We start from the raw sequence: 18,839 nt of genomic DNA on the forward strand, positions 1-18,839 counted from the left end.
CCACCCTTGGTGAGACCTGTCTTCCTTGGAAAGACATTGCTGGGATTTGCGCGGAGTTTGGGAGCTGCTTGGTTGACTTTGTTGGTTTGGCTTGCATAAACACCTTTGGCCTAAGACTTGTTCCACGATGCATTGCAATTTTTTACGGCGTTTTATACCTCCACTCCCTACACACACCCCCTTTGAGATTTGCGCGATGCATGTATGTAGAAGAAGACACGGCAGAGGACTATGAGGACGAAGGCAGAGAGAGTGATGGAGAGAGAGTGAGTGGAGGAGCTCAGAGCAGAGGAAATGAAAACGAAAACCGAAATACGAACAGACCGATCCAGTCCCATAACCAGCAGACGTCCTCTACGCGATGAGGCGTTGTGAAGTCGGAAGTCAATGCAAGCCGACTGATCTGAACCCTGCGGCTAGGTCCTTGCCTTGCCCTGTCCGAAAAGCCGCACTTCCTCAGCTCTTCACCTTCCACCTAGAGTCCGAAGCACACACCGCTGACAACGAGACAGATCGTGATGATAAACGTTGGTGCAGGCCTGTTTGAAAGCATCGCCCTGCTGTATGGCAGGACACTCGACTTTCATTGCCACCAGCCGTTAACCTCCAATTGAGATGCTTCTGATTCTGACCCGAAGAGGATGCCGCACGCTCACAGCTTGCAGGTATGATCTGGTCAGGCCAGTGTGGCAGCTAGAATCCGGTCAGGCCAGCCTCGAAAGCTTCTGCAGCGCTTGGACATCGACAGTAGCGCCACGCTTCGCATGGTGACTATGAGCTGTGGCCAGACCTGGTCCTGGTTCGCTAATTCACTCGTAGATGCAATGGCTTTACAGGCTGGCGATAAAGCTACGGCGCTGCGCAGCCATGCGTTCCTCACCAGGACCTCCCTCTCGTTTCGCTATCCTTACTCGCTGTCATGCGTTTCTTACCCCTTCTTGCAGCAGCTCTGCCGATCGGCGGCTCTCTTGCCGCCGCCGTGGGCATTCAAGATGCTGGCGAAGTGCCAGACGTCAACGCTTCGCTCGACAAGAGGTACTCAACCTCGCCCAAGTGCAACGTTGCCGGCTACAGTGAAGAACACTACACGCCTTTCCAAGTCATCAAGCAGAGCAAGTGCAGTCCTCAACAGTGTTCCAGCTATTGCAGGCAGAAGTCGAAGTGCCAAAGCTTCGCGGTGGGCAATAGCGAATGCAGTTTTTATGCTGCTCCAGTCTCGCGTAACTGCATGGCCGAAGATTCACCCTGCAAGCGGACGCAAACAAATATGTGACAAGCGGAGCTCCAGGAGCAATTTTCAACGAGGGCCAGGACGACGAGATCTTCAGATTCGACCAGGATTCCGATGCTGCCGTTTTGACACTCGACTCAGCATGCCGACTGGTGCGTGAAGTGGGTGGCAACATCGCCAATGTGTATCTCCCCAAGTGGCCAAAGTCCCGTCATAGGGCGAGGATCATCAAAGTGAGTATATTCGTGTGATGCTTTCCGGTGATGATAGCTGATTCCAAACCCTCAGCTATGTGTACGTTGGAAACTCCGCTGCAAATAGGTGCCATCTGTCATAGGAACTCGTGCATACTAAGCTTACTGACCCGCCTCCCAGCAACTGCGGGTAGTCCTCCGGCTATGGTAGACAACTCGTATAACCGCAAGACTGGAGCTACCGACCGACCGGTGGAGGCAGCTATAGTCAGACCGAATCTGATCGAATGCGTGCACTGCCTCGGCTTACCAAATACCAGTGGATATTGAACGACGCTTCCGACCGACTGACTGCACAATGGATCAATTCCGATGGCAGTAAGTCCCAGCACCAGATCCATTCACATTGTGATCTCTCCCAGCTGACGCGTGCTTTACTCAAACAGCCAAACCTGCAACCACGCTTGCTTACCTTACGACTGATACAGTCCTGGTTCTGACGGGCGACATTGAAGCACTCCGGGCGACATATTCGGACGGAGCAAACCAAGTTCGCGCCGTCGAGCTGAGATTACCAACGCCGCAGAATCCATTTTTATGAGGAAAGGGTTGAATACGCTGCCTCTTAAGAGTACCAGCCGCACAGAAAACGCATTGAATATCGTTTCTCGTTACATAGAAAGTTAGCATGCCAATGTACAAACGTAAACTACTTCTCAAAATACTGCATCTCCAACCCCTCCATCTCCCCCGTCGCCCTCCAATCCTCCAATATCTTCAAAAACGCCGGCGACCCACCTCCATACGAAGCATTCCTCGCTCCTGTCTTCGACGCAGAACCCTCATTGTTATAATACCCGGGCGTACACTCCTTCAAGAACGCCGCCCGCAGACCCGCCAACTGCTCAATTGTCGCCACCCACTCCTTCTCCGCCTTCTCCGTCGGCTCAATGGTGCGTACATTCCGCTTCACACACTCGCCCAGCACATACGCGATATGTTTGGCCTGCTCGGAGGTGACGTGTATGAAATTGGGCGTCAGCGCCGCTTGCACGATGGAGATCCAGAAGCAATTCGGGAAACCCCGCGTGGCCCAGCCGTGGAGGGTGGAGGCGCCGTCTTTCCAGCAGTCGGTGATGGACTGGCCGTTGCGGCCGTAGACTTCCATTCCTGTACGGTGCGACCAGTCGGTTGCGAGCTCGAAGCCGGTCGCGTAGATGATGCAGTCGAATTCGTATTCTACGCCTTGGGAGACGATGCCTTGCTCCGTGATGCGGTCGATGCCGAGACCTTTCGTGTCGACGAGGTGTACGTTTTCCCGGTTGAAGGTTTCGAGATACTCGTCGTGGAAGCAGGGTCGTTTGCAGAGTTGGTTGTACCACGGCTTGAGCGCCTCGGCGGTAGCGGGGTCTTTGACGACGGAGTCACAGCGGGCGCGGATCTTGTTCATTTTCTCAAAGTCGGCGAGTTGGCGTTCGGCGGCGGCGGCTTCGGGGTCGGTTGAGTCGGCTTTGCGCCGGGCGAGGAGCATTTGGAGGATCTCGGTCCAGCCGTCTTGGACGAGGTCTTTGTCGAGGATCGCACCGTTTACGATGAGGTTGAAGTTGTCCATGCGCTCTTTTTGCCAGCCTTTCTCGAGGCCTTGGGACCAGGATGGATCGGTGGGTTTGTTGTTGCGGTAATCGATTGAAGAGGGTGTACGCTGAAAGACGTGGAGGCTTTTAGCGTACTTGCCTACGTTCGGGACGATTTGTACGGCGGTGGCTCCTGTTCCGATCAAGGCTACCCGCTTGTCGGCCAGTCCGGTCAATCCACCTTCGTTGTCTCCGCCAGTGTAGTTGTAGTCCCACCGACTGGAGTGGAAGCTGTGGCCTTTGAATGCCTTCAGACCTGGCACACCTGGAAGCTTTGGACGATGCAGGGGACCAGCGCTAGGAATGACAAAGCGTGTCTTGATCTCGTCGTTGCGGCTGGTCTTGATAGTCCACATGGCAGATTCCTCGTCCCATCGAAGCTCACCGACCTCTGTCTGAAAGAGAGTTTTCTCGTACAGTCCCCATTTCTTTCCAATCATCTCGGAGTGCTTGAGCAGTTCCTTTGCGTGTGCGTATTTCTCCGTTGGCACATAGCCGAGTTCCTCCAGAAGTGGCATGTAAATGTACGACTCGATATCACATTGAGCGCCTGCGCATTGTCAGCGTTGTGTCTTGACGACGAGCATAGACGGATGCATACCTGGATATCTGTTCCAATACCAAGTGCCACCAAAATCGCCGGCCTGACGCACATGTCATTGGATGAGCAATATGACACATCGAATATGATCATACCTTCTCAATCAATCGAATGTTCTTCACGCCGGCCTCGATCAAGCGAACTGCGACAAGTTGTGCACCGTAACCACCACCAATGATTACGGCATCGACTTGCTCAGAGATCGGATCTCTCTTGAAGCCGGGCTCGACCCAAGGGTCTGTAAGGTAGTGTGAGAACTCTCCGCCGTCGTCAATCAATTTATATTGGTTGATGCCGCCGCCATTTTCGAGTCGCTTGTCTCGCTCGGCGATGTATCTCTCCTTGAGCTTGACAGGATCCAGAGCTGGTAACGGTGCTTCGGATTTTTCAAAGTCTGCCTGAAGGTTGACTTGTTCCGGTTGTGGGCCTAGGAGGTCGACCTTTTGAAGGACGTCTGCTGTGGCCATGATGTATGTTTATAGGAAGAGGTTGTGAGTATCAATGGAACAATATGAAAGCGACAGAAGAGGAGTCCAGTCAGCAATATATAATAACCGGACGAAGATATCACCGAGGGTGACGGTTGATTGAAGGAATGATGAACCAGAAGGTATCAAGAGTAGGATGCGTGTAGTTTATGAAAGATGCAGACCCGCGCTGATCGGATCTCGAATCCGGGCGCAACCCAGACCCCGCACAACTCTGAGACGTAGTTGAGGTGGTGTAGATACGTTGCGTCGCGCGTGGCTGTGAAGACCTCTCTAGCCAAGAATGCTTGAGGTGGGCTCTGGAAGCTCGGTTGGTCGCTCGTGAGTCGTCGCCGTCTTGTCAGCCCCGGCTGCCGACACGACGGTCGCTACTCTAGCACCGTGCCCGATAATTGCTGTTATATATGCCATTTCTGGTCATGATTGCGACTGCTGGGTTCAGCCTACCGCAGAACCCCGGCTCATGCTCGAAGCGTGTCGTCGTGGTACCCTTGTTAGCTGGTCGACGGTCGGCAATGTAGAAACCTTGCGTGAGGACGTCTCCATTTCATCTACGCGATTCTTCGATCTCTGCGGATGCTTGAAAGGGGGCTCATTGCGCAATTGAATGAATGGCAGATCGTGTTGTAATGAGTGCGTGAAGTCCACAAGGCCAATCCACTGATTCCTCAGAAGAGTTGTGTGCCTGAGGCATCACGGGATGGACCGCAGTCGAACTGCACCATCATCGTTGAAGGCGAAGTCCAGGGACACACCTCCTCGAGACCATTAATCAACCACAACACCTCTCAGGACAACGCGAGAGAGGTTTATCCATCATGGCGCCCTCAGAGAGCTTGTTCAGGTCTCAGCCGATGACCCTGACCCAGCTCTATGTCGCCAACGAGATCGGACGGGAGGTTGTCTCCGCCTTGGGAGAGCTCGGTGCTATGCAGTTCCGCGATGTACGTGCTTGTGGGGAAGAGAGACATGCGCAGACCATGGCCAGGCACTGACTTGGTACAGCTCAACCCGGAAACTTCAGCCTTCCAGCGCACTTTCACTCAGGAGATCCGCCGCCTAGACAACGTCGAACGCCAGCTCAACTACTTCCGTACCCAGATCGAGAAGAGCGGCATCGAGATGCGCTCCATCTACGAGTTCAGCAACACCATGGCAGCGCCCTCTGCCTCTGAGATCGATGAGCTTTCAGACCGCAGCCAGAGCCTGGAGCAGCGCATTCAAAGCTTGAACGAGAGCTACGAGACATTGAAGAAGAGGGAGACTGAGCTTACCGAGTGGCGATGGGTTTTGAGGGAGGCTGGAGGCTTTTTCGATCGTGCTCGTGGACAGACGGAGGAGATCCGCCAGTCTATCGACTCCAACGACGATGCGCCGCTGTTGCAGGATATGGAGCAGGCCACGAACAACAATGAGGGTGCACAAAACAGCTTCAGCGTGATGAACATTGGCTTTGTCGCCGGTGTCATCCCAAGAGAGCGTATGGCAGCTTTCGAGCGTATTCTCTGGCGTACGCTCCGCGGCAACCTGTACATGAACCAGTCGGAGATTCCTGATCCGATCATCAATGCGGAGAAGGGTGAAGAGACGTACAAGAATGTGTTCGTCATCTTCGCACACGGCAAGGAGATCATCGCAAAGATCAGGAAGATCTCGGAGAGCTTGGGCGCGGACATTTACAGCGTGGATGAGAACAGCGAGCTTCGCCGTGATCAGATCCACGAGGTCAATAGCCGTCTTCAGGATTTGGGCAATGTTCTCGGCAACACCAAGCGTACCCTCGACGCGGAGCTCACCCAGATCGGACGTTCTTTGGCCGCCTGGATGATTGTGATCAAGAAGGAGAAGAGCGTCTACCAGACGCTCAACCGATTCTCATACGACCCGGCCAGGAAGACTTTGGTGGCAGAAGCCTGGTGCCCTACCAGTCAGCTCGGCTTGATCAAGTCTACCCTGCAAGACGTCAACGACCGAGCTGGACTCACCGTGCCGACCATTGTCAACCAGATCAAGACTTCCAAGACCCCTCCAACTTACAACAAGACCAACAAGTTCACTCTCGGATTCCAGACCATCATTGACGCCTACGGTACCGCCAAGTATACTGAAGTCAACCCGGGATTGCCGACTATTGTCACATTCCCCTTCCTCTTCGCTGTCATGTTCGGTGACTTTGGCCACGGATTCATCATGACCTGCGCCGCTGTTGCCATGATCTACTGGGAAAAGCCACTCCAGCGCGGCAAGCAGGATGAGCTCTTCGGCATGGCCTTTTACGGACGTTATATTATGCTCATGATGGGCATCTTCTCGATGTACACTGGACTGATCTACTGCGATGTCTTCTCCAAGGACATTCCTCTGGCCAAGAGTATGTGGGAATGGAACTTCCCCGACGATTACACCAATGGCACTGTCAAGGCTACTAGAGTCGAAGGATACACATACCCCTTCGGACTGGACTGGAGATGGCACGACACTGAGAACGACCTCTTGTTCAGCAACAGTTACAAGATGAAGCTCTCCATCATCATGGGATGGGCACACGTATGTTCCAACTTTGAGTGAATATCATGTAAACATAACTGACATTCATCACAGATGACCTACTCTCTCTGCCTCTCCTACGTCAACGCCCGCCACTTCCGCTCTCCCATCGACATCTGGGGCAACTTCGTTCCCGGCATGATTTTCTTCCAGGGCATCTTCGGCTATCTCGTTCTGACCATCGTCTGGAAATGGTGCGTTGATTGGTATGCCGTTGGCGACCAACCACCCAGTCTTCTCAACATGCTCATCTACATGTTCTTGTCGCCCGGCACCGTCACTGAGCGCCTCTATGCCGGCCAAGGTACCGTGCAAGTCATCCTCCTACTCCTCGCCGTCGCTCAAGTCCCGATTATGCTTTTCCTCAAGCCCTTCTACCTCCGCTGGGAGCACAACCGCGCTCGTGCGCAAGGATACCGCGGAATTGGCGAGACGACTCACGTCAGCGCTCTCGATGACGACGAGGACGAAGGGCACACCAATGGCGATGCCAGCCGTCCTTCTTTCGCAGACAGCGACATGGATGGTGGAGCCGTCATCACACAAGACATCGGCCACGGCGAGGAAGGCGAAGAATTCGAGTTCAGCGAAGTCATGATCCACCAGGTCATCCACACCATCGGTATGTTATCCCTCAATCCCGTCATCTCATTCCACATACTAACCTCGAATCCTAGAATTCTGCCTCAACTGCGTCTCCCACACAGCCTCCTACCTCCGCCTCTGGGCCCTCTCTCTTGCCCATCAACAGCTCTCCATCGTTCTCTGGAACATGACCCTCTCCAACGCCTTCGCGATGGAAGGTGCAGTCGGTATCTTCGCCATCTTCCTGGCCTTTGGTCTGTGGTTCATTCTCACAATCGCCGTGTTGGTGGTCATGGAAGGTACGTCGGCCATGTTGCATTCGCTCCGATTGCACTGGGTGGAGGCGATGAGTAAACATTTCGTCGGCGAGGGAGTCGCGTTTGAGCCGTTTAGTTTTAGGGTCATGTTAGAGGACGAGTTGACGGAGTTGAAGTAATGTTGAGGAGGTAACAGGTACTCTGTATAGAACGTAACAGGATTGGTTTATCAGAGGTTTCGGCTTCGGTCAAAGTGTTTTCGTGAAGGCTTCGTCTCGCCAACCAAGTCATGGATTGCGCTTCGTTCCTCAAGAATAGCCTCTGCTGGCTAGAAGCTCTGCTCTCCTTGCATCCTCCTTCTCTGTAGAGGTCTGTTCTGCAGCCTCTGCAGCGTCGCGCTCGAGTATAGCATTACTGCTCTGCGCCGCTCCTCCTTCGGTCTGCTCAACCGCCTCTGCAGTCTTCACAGCAGACGCTTGACCACTTCGCGTGCCCTGTTCATTCTTCGCCTCTACTGCATTCTCCTCCACCTCCACCTCGACATCCTCACCCTTCACCCCGTCTCCATCTCCTCCTCCAAGCATACCCCTAACCTTCTCCCCCCAGACCTCCTCTCCCTTTTCCAAATCCTCGAAATCCAGCACGTTCTTGCCCAGCTCGAAGTCTCCTTGCTGTGTACGTACTAACCTCGCCATTGTTGCCAAGGAGTCGACGGCGACTCCGAGGTCGTGACAGAGGGAGCGTACGTAGAAGCCAGAGGTGACTTTCATTCGGAGGCGGACTGCTGGGGCGGGACAGCGTGGGAGGTGAGTCTGGGAGGTGGGTGGAGGGGCAGAGTAGTATTTCTTTGACTTTTTGGGTGATGGCGGCGGAGTCTTGTCTGGTTTGGAGCGCTTGGCGGGCGGTTCAGCGGCTTCTGTCGTCGTCGGCTGTGCGCTGCTGTCGTCTTCTTCTTGCGATCGCTCTCGTTTTTGGCCAGCGACAGGCTCTTGCACCGCCCCCTCGCCATCGCCCATTACCTTCTCCTCCACTTCCTCTGCCACCGCCTCCTCCGGCCACCTGTACTCATGCTCCCCACCCTCCCACCACTCCACCACATCCAACTCCAGCACCTCCACACTCCTCTCCTTGATCCCTTCCCCGGGAACCTCCTTGCCCTCTCTCGCATACTCGTACATTTTCTTCCCTTGCACCTTCAACGCCGAGTATATCGGCGGTTTCTGCTGGATCTTCCCTCGAAACGCAGCCAAGGCCGTCTCCACTTTCTCCCGTGTGATATGCTCGAACGCTTTCCTCGCGATCACTTTTCCTTCCACATCGTAAGTGTCTGTACTCGCTCCAAACAGAACCACAGTCTCATAGCTCTTCGTGCAGCCGGTTGTGTAATATCCAAGTTGCTTCGTGCCCGCTCCCACGCCGAGGATGAGCACGCCAGTGGCCATCGGGTCTAATGTTCCTCCATGCCCCATTTTCACACTCGCGGCCCTTCGACCGCGCCATTTCCGTTTAGTCTTTTGATTCGCGGATTCGGCTTGTTGGCGGGTTTTTTCCCGGGCTAGCCACGGTGCAAAGAGGGAGGAGGGTTCGAAGTGTTGTTGGACGGAGCGGATGACTTGGGCGGAGGTTATGGAGGGGGGTTTGGCGATTGCTGGAGAAGAAGGGTTAGTGGATGGGAGGAAGGAGGGTTGGTGGAAGCGTACAGTACCGAAGACTCCTTCGAGGATTTTGTTGTTGGAGGAGGAGGAGGACATGGTGATGGACTTGAGAGAGCGCCAGAGGGTGTTGCTTATAGTTGGTGGGGGCATTCGATTGGTGTGAAAGAGGAAGGAGCGGAATGTAAGTGAATGGAAGACGGGAAGAAGGTGCGATGGAGCTTCAATATTTCATGTGAAGCTTTGGTTTGAAGAGGGAAGGTGCAGCCGGACTGCGCTCCGTCCTCGGCTATTGCTGCCCTGTGAGTGTGAGTCGCAAAGTACTTTCTCTCCCGCGAACGAGGAAAGCGCGACTCTTCGCGTGCTTCAACTCCACTTCACATACAACATCACACCCGATTGCATTGCTACGAGATTCACTTACATACGATCATGTGAATACAGACTAGCAACATATACACTCCACCGAATCAACACGACATTACCACCATCACAATGGCCAAACCCATCCCCGAAACCCACCTCCTCCACCCCCGCGACCCCTCCACCTCCGACGGCGAATGGCCCGAATTCGAACTCACCAATGTCTTCGTTTCCCATCCCTCATCGCCCTCCACTCCCGCCTCCCTCCTTACCGCCAGTGTCGGCCACCCGTTGACCGTGACCGGGCACCTCGCACCTCTAGATCGCAACTATGCACACCTCTATCTCCGCTCGCCCCTCACAAAACGCACCACCATCGAACTCACCGATGTCATGACTTTCTCGTACGGAGAGGACGACGCTGGGTATCCAGTCTGGGCGGCGGGGAAAGCGGGTTGGTTTAGGATACGGCCGGGAAGGGCGTATCGCGCCACATTCGCGGAGATGGAACGCGCGGTCGAACTGTGGTACTTCATCGCGGACGCGTATCGCGAAGAGAGGAAGGTGGGGAAAGGGAAGAAAGCGGTGGCACTACCGGACTACACCGCGGAGGAGCTGTTTGCGAAATATGCGGGGGAGGTGTTGGAGGATGAGGGTGATGTGGAGGGAGCCAGGGAGAGATTCGTGGAGCATCGCGCGTTTGTGATGAGTTGTATGTTGGCTGGCAAGGAGGGGTTGGAGTGGAAACGGTTGCCGTTGTGGGAGTTTATGAAGAGGAAGTTTCCCGAGGAGTTTGAGGAGTTGAAGGCGAGGAGGAATGGGAAGGTGGAGAAAGGGAAGAAGAAGAGGCAGGACTCCATGGACACGACTTCTTCAACAACGAGTATGGTGAAGAGGAAGACAGCAAGGGCGAAGAGTGGACTGAGTAATGCTGTGGAGGTCATAAATCTGGACGACAGCGACACCGTGCCTGGTGAGAAAGTGGAGAAGCAGGCCGCAAGACCCAGGATCAAGAACACACGCTCCCATCCAGAAATCATCGCCACGCCATCCAAAGACTCCGATTCCGACACTGACCGCCACGCGTTCAACAAGTCAGGCCTCCGTCCTCGCGCGACAAAAGCCAATAAAGCCACCTTGCGAAAGGGCAAGCAACCCCTGCCGGCATCCGAGGACGATGAAGGAGAAGGACACGACGCACCTCTCTCGCTAGCAGCGGAAGACCCGACATCTTCTCCCACCGCGAAAAGAAAAGCTTCCCATCCTCCGAATCATCGCCCTCACAAACGCCCGCACGCAGCAACATCCGACTCCGACGAAGGCATCGAAATTCCACCCTCCCCGCTCTCGCTCTCCGATCCATCATCCGCCAACCACGTCTCCGACCCTCTCCAAGAAGATACATGGCTCTGTGCTCTTGACGGCTGCACTCACAAAATCTTCGCCGCCAGCCATCCCGACTCGCAGAGGTTAATACGAGAGCATTATGCGTTGCACGCGTACGATGATGATGAGAGGGTGAAATTGGTGAAAGCTTGTTCGGCGCCGAGTCTACCTGCGAATCATCTCATGGAACGGGTGAGGTTGTTGGCGAAGGGGGAGGGGTTTCCGGGGACGTTTGGTGGTGGGCAGGGAGTCAGTCGATTTCCGGGGACAATGCCGATGCCGGCGGCGCCGGTGAGGAGGTATTGATCGGGTTGGAGAGGGCGAGTGAGGGACGGGGTTTGTTCGAAGCGTGATACCCAATTTGCAGTCTGCTTTTGTGATGTTTGGGAGTGCTGCGTGGCGGGACTTCTGATCGGCTGAGGGGTTGTTCAGGAGCATTGCTGTGGGGAGATGATGGATGAGCTGTATGTACAGAGCACGTCCTGTGTACAGTCTGTACAAAACCGTCGAGACCGATTTGGAGAAAGCAGGATCGTGTCGCATTTACGAATGTCGATGCAATACTTGACTTCACTGTCCTTTTCGATCGATTCGGTTCAAAAACCATTGTAACCTGGGTCTCTCCGCAACCACTGCAGGTATCCTTTCACCAGACTCCCAAAAACTCCTGCGTCACCCTCTGTCGTTAGGACTCGGGTAACTTGATGCACCAAGTCTGTGAATCCGGTTCTCCTTCTCAATTTCAATCAAGGACCTGTGTCCCAGATCGACGGCCTTTTTCCGCTCCCGCTCTACTTGTCGCGAACCTGAACAAAACCGCCAGTCATCCCAAGCGAAAATCAAATCCACTCGGTACGCTAAGCTCTACTCCCCTTCCTTCTTCCCCGCGGCCGCTGCAGCCGCCGCGTTGCCCGCTGCGATGTTGGATTCTAGCGAGTCGAGGCGTTTGGACATGGCGTCCACTGCATTCTCGTTAGCACATCGTCCTGTCACACGACCGGAAGCCTCTATCCATTTTTGGGGGGGACTCCGATATCGTATACTCGTGGGGAAGAAGGCGAGGATTTGGACGTACTTTTTGATAAGATCTCCGATGACACGGCGTTGAATTTCGAGTTGAGTTGATTGAGCATGTCGTCTACCAGGCCGACGATTTCGGAGGGTGGAGTTGAGTCGGAATTTGAGGCCTGCCGAAGGAGTTTAGCGCCGGCGTTTGTTGGAGGGACATGCCCTGTGGAAGGGTGAGGACCTACGGAGTCGTTGATGTTGAGTTTGTTGACTTGGGCGGAGAGGGATGTGTCGGACATGATGCTTTGAGGAGAGATGGAGGAGTTGGATGTTGGTGTGGGTTGGAGCGTATGGCCAGAATTGTGTTTATATAGCGCAATGTGACTGAGCTTTGTGTGACGGAGGAGTTTGTTGGTCGTTTGGATGGTACCGCATTGAAGAGGGAGTCTAAGTGAGAGGTGAGGTTGTGGTTTAAGGTGTCGGCGAGCGGCAGGGGCTGAAGTTTGGGGGAAGACGATTTGGATTCGCCTGCGCCACACGTCTTGACGATCGATCTCGGAACGCGTGTATCGAGTGACGATCGTCTTGACATTGACGTCCTCACTGCGCCCTTGTCTTCTTCAACATATTCATTACGACAATTGTCTGCTGAACCAAAAGACAGACCAATTCACATGACGAACATGGCCCACCGATAACAGCATGTCCTCGTCCTCTCCTCCGCCCACGCTGGCTCCGACCTCCGCCTCGCATACGCCCTCTCCACCATTTCACCGCCGACGGAAATCTTGGGCTCGTCGCTTCGAACGATGCTGCTGTAAAACCGTCTCCTACTTCCCTCTCTCCTTCGTCTACGGCTTGACAACCTGGGCCACATATGTCTCCGTTGGCGTCTCCGTGGTGGGACATCCTACGATCCTCTCCTACCTCCAGGCGGCCCTCGCATTCACCCTCTACGCTCTCGGCAATACTTCCTATACCATCGCCGTCTTCACAAACCCTGGCTCACCGATAGATCCCAAATTCGACGGCTCACGATCAACAAGGAGGAAAGGCGGAGTCTATGAGGGTCTGCCCAGCTTTGAAGACGATGAGGACGAGGTGAACAACGAGGAGGATGTTGGTGGCAGACATGCAAGAAGCACCATCGGCCCTGGTGCGGACATGACCAGCGTCACGGCCAAATCCGACGGCAAACAACGCTTCTGCAAGAAATGTCAATGCATCAAACCGGACCGCGCCCATCACTGCTCCTCCTGCGGTAAATGCGTCCTCAAAATGGACCATCACTGCCCCTGGCTGGCCACCTGCGTCGGTCTACACAACTACAAGCCCTTCCTCCTCTTTCTGATCTACACCTCCCTCTTCTGCTGGGTCGCCTTCGCCATCTCCGCCTGGTGGGTCTGGGCGGCCATCACCGATAATGAACAAATGGAGCAGTCCATCCTCGTCGTCAACACCATCCTCCTCTCCGTCCTCGCGGGCATCATCGGCCTCGTCCTCTCCGGCTTCACAGGCTGGCACATCTACCTCGTCCTCACCGGCCAGACAACGATCGAATCCCTCGAAAAAACTCGCTACCTCACTCCTCTCCGTCAAACCATGGAGCACCAATTCCAATCCCAACGAACCTACCTCTCCGCGGATGGAACTCACGATCCTGCATATTCTCCCGCGGAAGAGCAACCACTCACAGATCGCATCAAAGAATTCCACGCCAACGCTCTCCCAGGCATCCTACGTCCAGAAGAAGGCGACGCATCCTTGAATCCTAGCCCATCCCGCTCGCCAGCACCAGACACGCGCCTCCACAACTCTCATCCTTCTGCCGGTAGTCCAGCCCAACAATCCCTCCATCGCTCCTACGCAGATCTCGAACGCGACCGCGAAAACGAACGCTACAATTCCTACCTCGACGAACAAGCCTCCGCTTCCCTACCCAATGCTTTTGATCTCGGGTACCGCGCGAATCTCCTGCACGTCTTCGGCGGGAATCCTCTATACTGGGCCCTACCAATTTGCAACACCTCCGGTGACGGCTGGAAGTGGGATGTCAGTCCCGATTGGGTCCGCGCGAGGGAACGACTCGCTTCAGAACGCACGAATCGCGAAGCCAGCAGTATCGCAGGCGCCGATGGAAATTGGAGAAATGATCGATCAAGTCTGCCGCCTCCTCCAATTCAACCTCGATACCGCTGGAGTCCTGGCTCCGGCTTCGTCGACCGCGCGCGACCACCGGTCCCTCCGCCGATTATAGCTCAAAATCAGCAGTTGGCAAGAAGTGAAGATGAAGCAGCGCAGGGAAAAAGTCCCGTTATGATGCAGCCGCTGGACCGGAGGAAAGGGAGCGGGGATGAGTATGAAACGAGTAGTGATGAGGAGGACGTAGGGGAGACCGTGGGATGGAGAGATAGGGAGACGGCGAACTGGAATGATGTGCCGGATGGGTTCTTAAACGCTGGTGGAGGCAATGGGAGAGGTGGAGGAAGAGGGAGGGGAAGGGCAAGGAGGAGGAAAGGAGACTAGTAGTGGTAGTAGTCATGCCCACCCAGCCCACGTGCGAACAGAGCAAGATCGATCCATATCACTAGCAGAGTGTACAGACATTGCAGAGCCAGATAAAGCTTTCACGAGATTAGAGGTGCTGCAGTATGTATATCACAGGCTTGCTCCTCAGACTGTAGACGCTTGAATGAGGCGTGACACCGTCTCCCGAAAATTCCAACCGATACGAATCATGTGCATCAGGTTCCGCGTTCTGTATGTCTGTATCATGCAATGCTATGCCATGCCATGCCGTACCGTCTATACCGAAGTCACCGCCAAACCCCACTCAATCCCGCTTCCAAACATCAAGTAATAAAAAAGCTCAACCCACTCCCCACCGCCAATCCCCCCACCAGACACAATCCCATAAACCCACCCGCCGCCTCCCTCTCCTCTTCATCAACATGTTCCGCCGCGCCAATCATACACGTACTCCCAATGAACCCATTACTCAACCCGAACCCCAATTGCACCACCACCAGATAAAACACATCACTCTCCACCACCGCCCCTTTACCATCAAGATTGCACAGATGGTATAATCCCACCCACCCTACCCGCGCGATCGCCATCGCGAGGACAATCCAGGGTCGATGGACGAGGGATATAGCGGGTAAGCCGGTGAGTAGCCGCCCGGTCAAGTCGCCAATATTCCAGAGTAGCAGGGCGAGAGGGATGAAAGACGGAGGTTGGAGGATAGGTGGTTGGGAGTGGGGAGGGTGGGTGGAGAGGATGCGTTGGGTGAGGACGGGGAAGACCATTGTTACGGCGAAGGTGAGGAAGACGGCGGAGGAGAGGGGGAGGAGTTTGCGGAGGAGGAGGGTGAGGGGGATGGGTTTCTTGAGGGAAGTCGTTGTGGCGCGGAGATCGGCTGTGGATGCGGTGGGCGTGTTGGGCGTTGTTGAGGAGGAGGAGATGGAAGGGCGCGTGCGAGCGAGGAGGTAGGTGAAAGCGAGCAGCGTGGCGATGGAGATGAGGGTTGCGGTGAGGAAGTATGCCAGCGCCGCTTTCCAGTTCACCGGAGTTGGACCAGTTGGCAACTCTCCTTTGTCACCATGTCTCTCTGACTGACCGGACTTCGAGTGCTGTACGGCCAGGACTGACACAATCTGCGCAATACACGGCAACACGCCCGCCACCGCCTGGCCCGTCATAATCGCCTGCGTAAACTTCGGCTCTCCAAACCCAGACACGTACGCAAACACGCCATTCTGACACAGTCCCGTTGCCAAACTCGCGGCGAAAATCATCCCCATGAGGAACACAAAGTAGACTTCCGCGGAGACTTCCACCGCCGTGCTCGCCGCCAGTAACGCGAAGACGGCCATGTTGATCAACAGACTGAGAACAATTCGATTCGGGTAATTCGCTGCGCGTTGGAGTTTCGTGAGGATCAGCATCGATCCGAGATTCGTGACGGTGGAGACGGTGATTTCGGCGGCTTGAAAGTTGGCGTAGATGGACTTGTTGGACCGGAAGCGGTGCTGGAAATATGGGCCTGCGGCGAGAAACATGTTCCAGGCCCAGAGCATGGAGATGCCGAGGAGGAGGAAGATGGAGTATTCGACATGGCGGACGGGCAGAGGTTTGTCGTTTAGTTGTGATGATGGGTGTTCTTCATCGCCTTCGATATCGTTGGTGTGGAGGGCGGAGTATCGTTGCTCGTCCTCGCCGGCGAAGAGCTTCTTGAGGCGGTCCATGATGAGGGTCTGCTTGGGAGATGGTGATGGAAGCAATCCTAGGGAGGCATGGAGGAGGTTTGACGATCGGTCAGGATGGACGGGCAAGTCACCTGTGCAAGTGAGTGACTTGGTGGTGACGATATGGGTCAGGTCAAGGTCAAGGCGCCGGGGTCATCCGACGTTGGAAGATGCAAGCGCGATCGCGTGCATCCCGAGATCTACCCGGAAAGCTTGGTATTAATAGCCTCAACCTTCTTACTTGAAGTCTTGAATGGAATGGGAAGAATCACACATCCAAGTTGAAGAGCAGTACCTTCAGCGCACATCAGCGTCACAAGGGCAAAAAGAAGCGAGAACCATCACGTCACTTCAAAAGCGAGTCCTCGCCGTGAGAACTGTACAAACTGGCATTCGTGCCTCTCATTCCATACGACCATCATCTCTGCGATAAAATACAATTCACCATCGTCAATCGACTCTCACGATGACTCGTTGTCGCTTTCAAATGCCCAAATGCAAATCACATCCCGCTGGTGCTTTCGATGTTGGCCCACTCCCATGTATGCACGTGACCGTCCCACTGTAGCCCGAGTGGCCGTGCGTAATCGATCTTCGCATGCCTTTGCCCTATGTCTTTGTACGGTCTGCCTTTTCTGTCCTTCTGCCGTCTCACTCCTGTCTGATGTATCGAGCCAATGCTTCTTGAAGCCATTGCAGAGAGCCTTGGCCCATCACTCTCTGCACGACGTCGTCTTGTGCCACCCTCAAGCGAACTCCTTCTCGCCAGCAGGCAGTCGGCATGCACGTAACTCAGCGCACAGCATGTCCAGGAGATCGGTCGTGGTTCGCGGCGCCTCTCGGATTTCCGCGTAGTCTGGGCGTCGGGCGTTGGCCGTGCGAACTGCTGTGTGGCGCGGATCTGCATCATAGTGGTCGCGAAGGACTTGCTGGCATCGAGAGCGACCCCTGGTGGGATCGTGGTGGTCGGCCCGACACGGTCAACGCAAACCAAGCAGAAAAGCAGCAGAGACGTTTGAAATCGTGTTGAATCGGCTTTTCAGGCCTCTTCCCATTAAAAGTCCATGGCATCGACAGGTAGCACTCGATGTGGCGAGCAAAGTCAGTTCGTCTCACGCCTAGCCACCCTTCCTCTCGGCCTCGTTCGCAGGCAGTGGCTGTCCCAGAGATCCATTGACCGCAAGCGAGCCATTGCTCGGCTTAGCCTTCTTGTGATTCTTCTTCTTGGATACAGCCTGCTGCCATCCGCCCTGCTGAGGAGGTTGCAAGGTCGCATTTGCTGGCGCCGATGACTTGCCAGTGGTCTTGTCTTTGCCAGACGCCATGGTAAGACTCGATGCACTCGACTTCCGCTCGTGCTTGACATCCGTTGCTGGCGTGTCGACCTGCTTGGCTGCATTCATCTTGGCAGATTTCGCAATGTGACCATTCGTCTCGGGCAATGCGTTGATCTTCAGATCAAAACTCCGATTCGGAGAGGGAGTCCTCATCTCGGCAACGGGAGACAGCAGCGGTGGATTGAGCGGGTGCCCATCGTGGAAGTGCCCGTTCATCCCATTCATCGGCGGTGTACTGCTTTGCGGGAGGTACAGCTCGGGCCTCGGCTTCGCGGAAGCATCCAATTGGGGTGAAGAGGTCAGTCGCTCCACGCCATTCTCGTGCTCGTACACAGGCCTTTCGAAGTCATTCCGCATAGGCAAAGACCGCACCCGCGAGAGATCTTCGTGGTAGATTGGCATCGGCATCTCATTCAGAAGCTGAATCCCAGGACCAGGAAAACCGTTCGGTCTTTCCGTTTGTTTTGACTTTGTTCCTGAGGTCGAGCCATTGACGATCAAAGGCCCGCCCAGATCCATCTCTGGAGGGGGAGCCATGACCACTGGAGCAGCGTAATCGCACATGGTCGGACTTTGCAGCATATGGCCAGACTGTCCGGACGCATCGCTGGCTGCAGAGAAGTTGCGCATGTCCCCAAGTGGTGAAGGCGAACGAGAGCTGTGTCGTCCGTTCAAAACCGGCGGCATGAGATCAGGTGTCACTCGACGCTGTCGCAACGGCGGGTCTCTCAGTGTCATGGGCGGAGGCTGCGTCTGGAATGTTCTTGCATGTTGCTGTGGTGTGAGCTGCGGAGAGACATAATAGCCGACGTACTCCTTCGGCATGGCATTGTCTAGGAGGTGGTCCGCTTGAATTCCAAGGCCTTGTGGCAAATGGAGCAGTGGATGCCCTGGATACGCCTGACCGCGCGGATCCTGTAGATGTCCAGGAAGTGCTCCTGACACATCGTACCCGGGATGAGCGAGTTGCTGATAAGTCAGAGGATGTGGTAACGAACGCCCAGGCTGGGACTGAGATCGACCGGCATTGGAAGAACCATCTGTCACGGAAGCGCGGTGCGCTTGTCTTCGCATTGCAGGTACTGCTGATGTCAACGACGGCGATGATGGGTTCGTGTTGCTTCCATCTCTCGAGCGAGTCTGCTGCGGTGTGTTGGGCGGCATTTGCGCATATCGTGCGGGATAGTGATACAAATAGCCAGGGAGCAGAGGTAGCGGTGCAGTCTGCGGTGCCACATCGACAAACCTTGGACTAGCGAGACCGTTGGCGTAGGATCTGGCGCGAGGTGATCCAGCTAGATCGCCGGGC

The 18,839-nt window shown here is 55.1% G+C and overlaps 7 protein-coding genes across 7 annotated transcripts; 4 read left to right on the top strand and 3 right to left on the bottom strand.

Annotated features, from left to right (window-relative positions):
• Positions 1-919: 919 nt before the first annotated feature.
• Positions 920-1,636, top strand: MYCGRDRAFT_91642 (uncharacterized protein; the record flags this gene model as incomplete). The annotated part of the gene is made up of 3 exons (XM_003853752.1): positions 920-1,177; positions 1,339-1,464; positions 1,607-1,636. The coding sequence occupies 3 exons, from the start codon at positions 920-922 to the stop codon at positions 1,634-1,636; spliced, it is 414 nt and encodes a 137-aa protein (XP_003853800.1).
• A 498-nt stretch (positions 1,637-2,134) lies between these two features.
• Positions 2,135-4,237, bottom strand: MYCGRDRAFT_108578 (uncharacterized protein; the record flags this gene model as incomplete). The annotated part of the gene is made up of 3 exons (XM_003854414.1): positions 2,135-3,609; positions 3,661-3,703; positions 3,756-4,237. 3 exons carry the CDS (start codon positions 4,125-4,127, stop codon positions 2,135-2,137), a joined length of 1,890 nt encoding a protein of 629 aa, XP_003854462.1.
• A 698-nt stretch (positions 4,238-4,935) lies between these two features.
• Positions 4,936-7,716, top strand: MYCGRDRAFT_69748 (uncharacterized protein; the record flags this gene model as incomplete). The annotated part of the gene is made up of 4 exons (XM_003853753.1): positions 4,936-5,092; positions 5,154-6,695; positions 6,750-7,317; positions 7,373-7,716. The coding sequence occupies 4 exons, from the start codon at positions 4,967-4,969 to the stop codon at positions 7,714-7,716; spliced, it is 2,580 nt and encodes an 859-aa protein (XP_003853801.1).
• A 129-nt stretch (positions 7,717-7,845) lies between these two features.
• On the bottom strand, positions 7,846-9,288 carry MYCGRDRAFT_37784 (uncharacterized protein; the record flags this gene model as incomplete). Its single annotated transcript, XM_003854413.1, has 1 exon — positions 7,846-9,288. One exon carries the CDS (start codon positions 9,286-9,288, stop codon positions 7,846-7,848), a length of 1,443 nt encoding a protein of 480 aa, XP_003854461.1.
• Positions 9,289-9,684: 396 nt separating this feature from the next.
• MYCGRDRAFT_91646 (uncharacterized protein) lies at positions 9,685-10,733 on the top strand (the record flags this gene model as incomplete). The annotated part of the gene is made up of 2 exons (XM_003853754.1): positions 9,685-10,525; positions 10,699-10,733. The coding sequence occupies 2 exons, from the start codon at positions 9,685-9,687 to the stop codon at positions 10,731-10,733; spliced, it is 876 nt and encodes a 291-aa protein (XP_003853802.1).
• Positions 10,734-12,675: 1,942 nt separating this feature from the next.
• On the top strand, positions 12,676-14,046 carry MYCGRDRAFT_22858 (zinc finger DHHC domain-containing protein; the record flags this gene model as incomplete). Its single annotated transcript, XM_003853755.1, has 2 exons — positions 12,676-13,005; positions 13,063-14,046. Coding segments are annotated over 2 exons (1,314 nt in total), but the record flags the coding sequence as incomplete, so codon positions are not given.
• A 752-nt stretch (positions 14,047-14,798) lies between these two features.
• Positions 14,799-16,271, bottom strand: MYCGRDRAFT_99524 (uncharacterized protein; the record flags this gene model as incomplete). Its single annotated transcript, XM_003854412.1, has 1 exon — positions 14,799-16,271. The coding sequence occupies one exon, from the start codon at positions 16,191-16,193 to the stop codon at positions 14,799-14,801; it is 1,395 nt and encodes a 464-aa protein (XP_003854460.1).
• Between the last annotated feature and the right edge of the window lie 2,568 nt (positions 16,272-18,839).

This window comes from Zymoseptoria tritici, chromosome 3 (assembly GCF_000219625.1).
Source record: "Zymoseptoria tritici IPO323 chromosome 3, whole genome shotgun sequence".
Taxonomy (NCBI): domain Eukaryota; kingdom Fungi; phylum Ascomycota; class Dothideomycetes; order Mycosphaerellales; family Mycosphaerellaceae; genus Zymoseptoria; species Zymoseptoria tritici.